We start from the raw sequence: 228 nt of genomic DNA, 5'->3' as shown, positions 1-228 counted from the left end.
CACATCAAACCGCACTAACCTCGGCAGTGGTGACGTCAGCAGCGCTCGAATAACCAGCGTTAATGGTCATCTTCTTGGACAGCCCGACTGTTCTGACCAGCCGCCTCTCCGCCGTCGGGAATTGCAAGAAGTCCATGTCGAAGAGGTCATTCTGGGTCACGGGCAAACTCCAGCGGCCCTGCGAGGTTGGATAAGGTTGCGTATGAGGTCATAAGGATGCTGGTGTTG

The 228-nt window shown here is 55.7% G+C and overlaps 1 protein-coding gene across 1 annotated transcript in view; it reads right to left on the bottom strand.

Annotated features, from left to right (window-relative positions):
- LOC119593504 overlaps positions 1-228 on the bottom strand; it is a gene marked incomplete in the record, with an annotated part of 62412 nt that overhangs the window by 5840 nt on the left and 56344 nt on the right. The window contains 1 exon segment of the mRNA XM_037942456.1: positions 20-178. Coding sequence (XP_037798384.1) covers positions 20-178 — 159 coding nt within the window.

This window comes from Penaeus monodon, chromosome 32 (assembly GCF_015228065.2).
Source record: "Penaeus monodon isolate SGIC_2016 chromosome 32, NSTDA_Pmon_1, whole genome shotgun sequence".
Classification (NCBI taxonomy): domain Eukaryota; kingdom Metazoa; phylum Arthropoda; class Malacostraca; order Decapoda; family Penaeidae; genus Penaeus; species Penaeus monodon.
The sequence above is the reverse complement of the archived record's forward strand: the minus strand, read 5'-3'. Positions and strand labels throughout refer to the sequence as shown.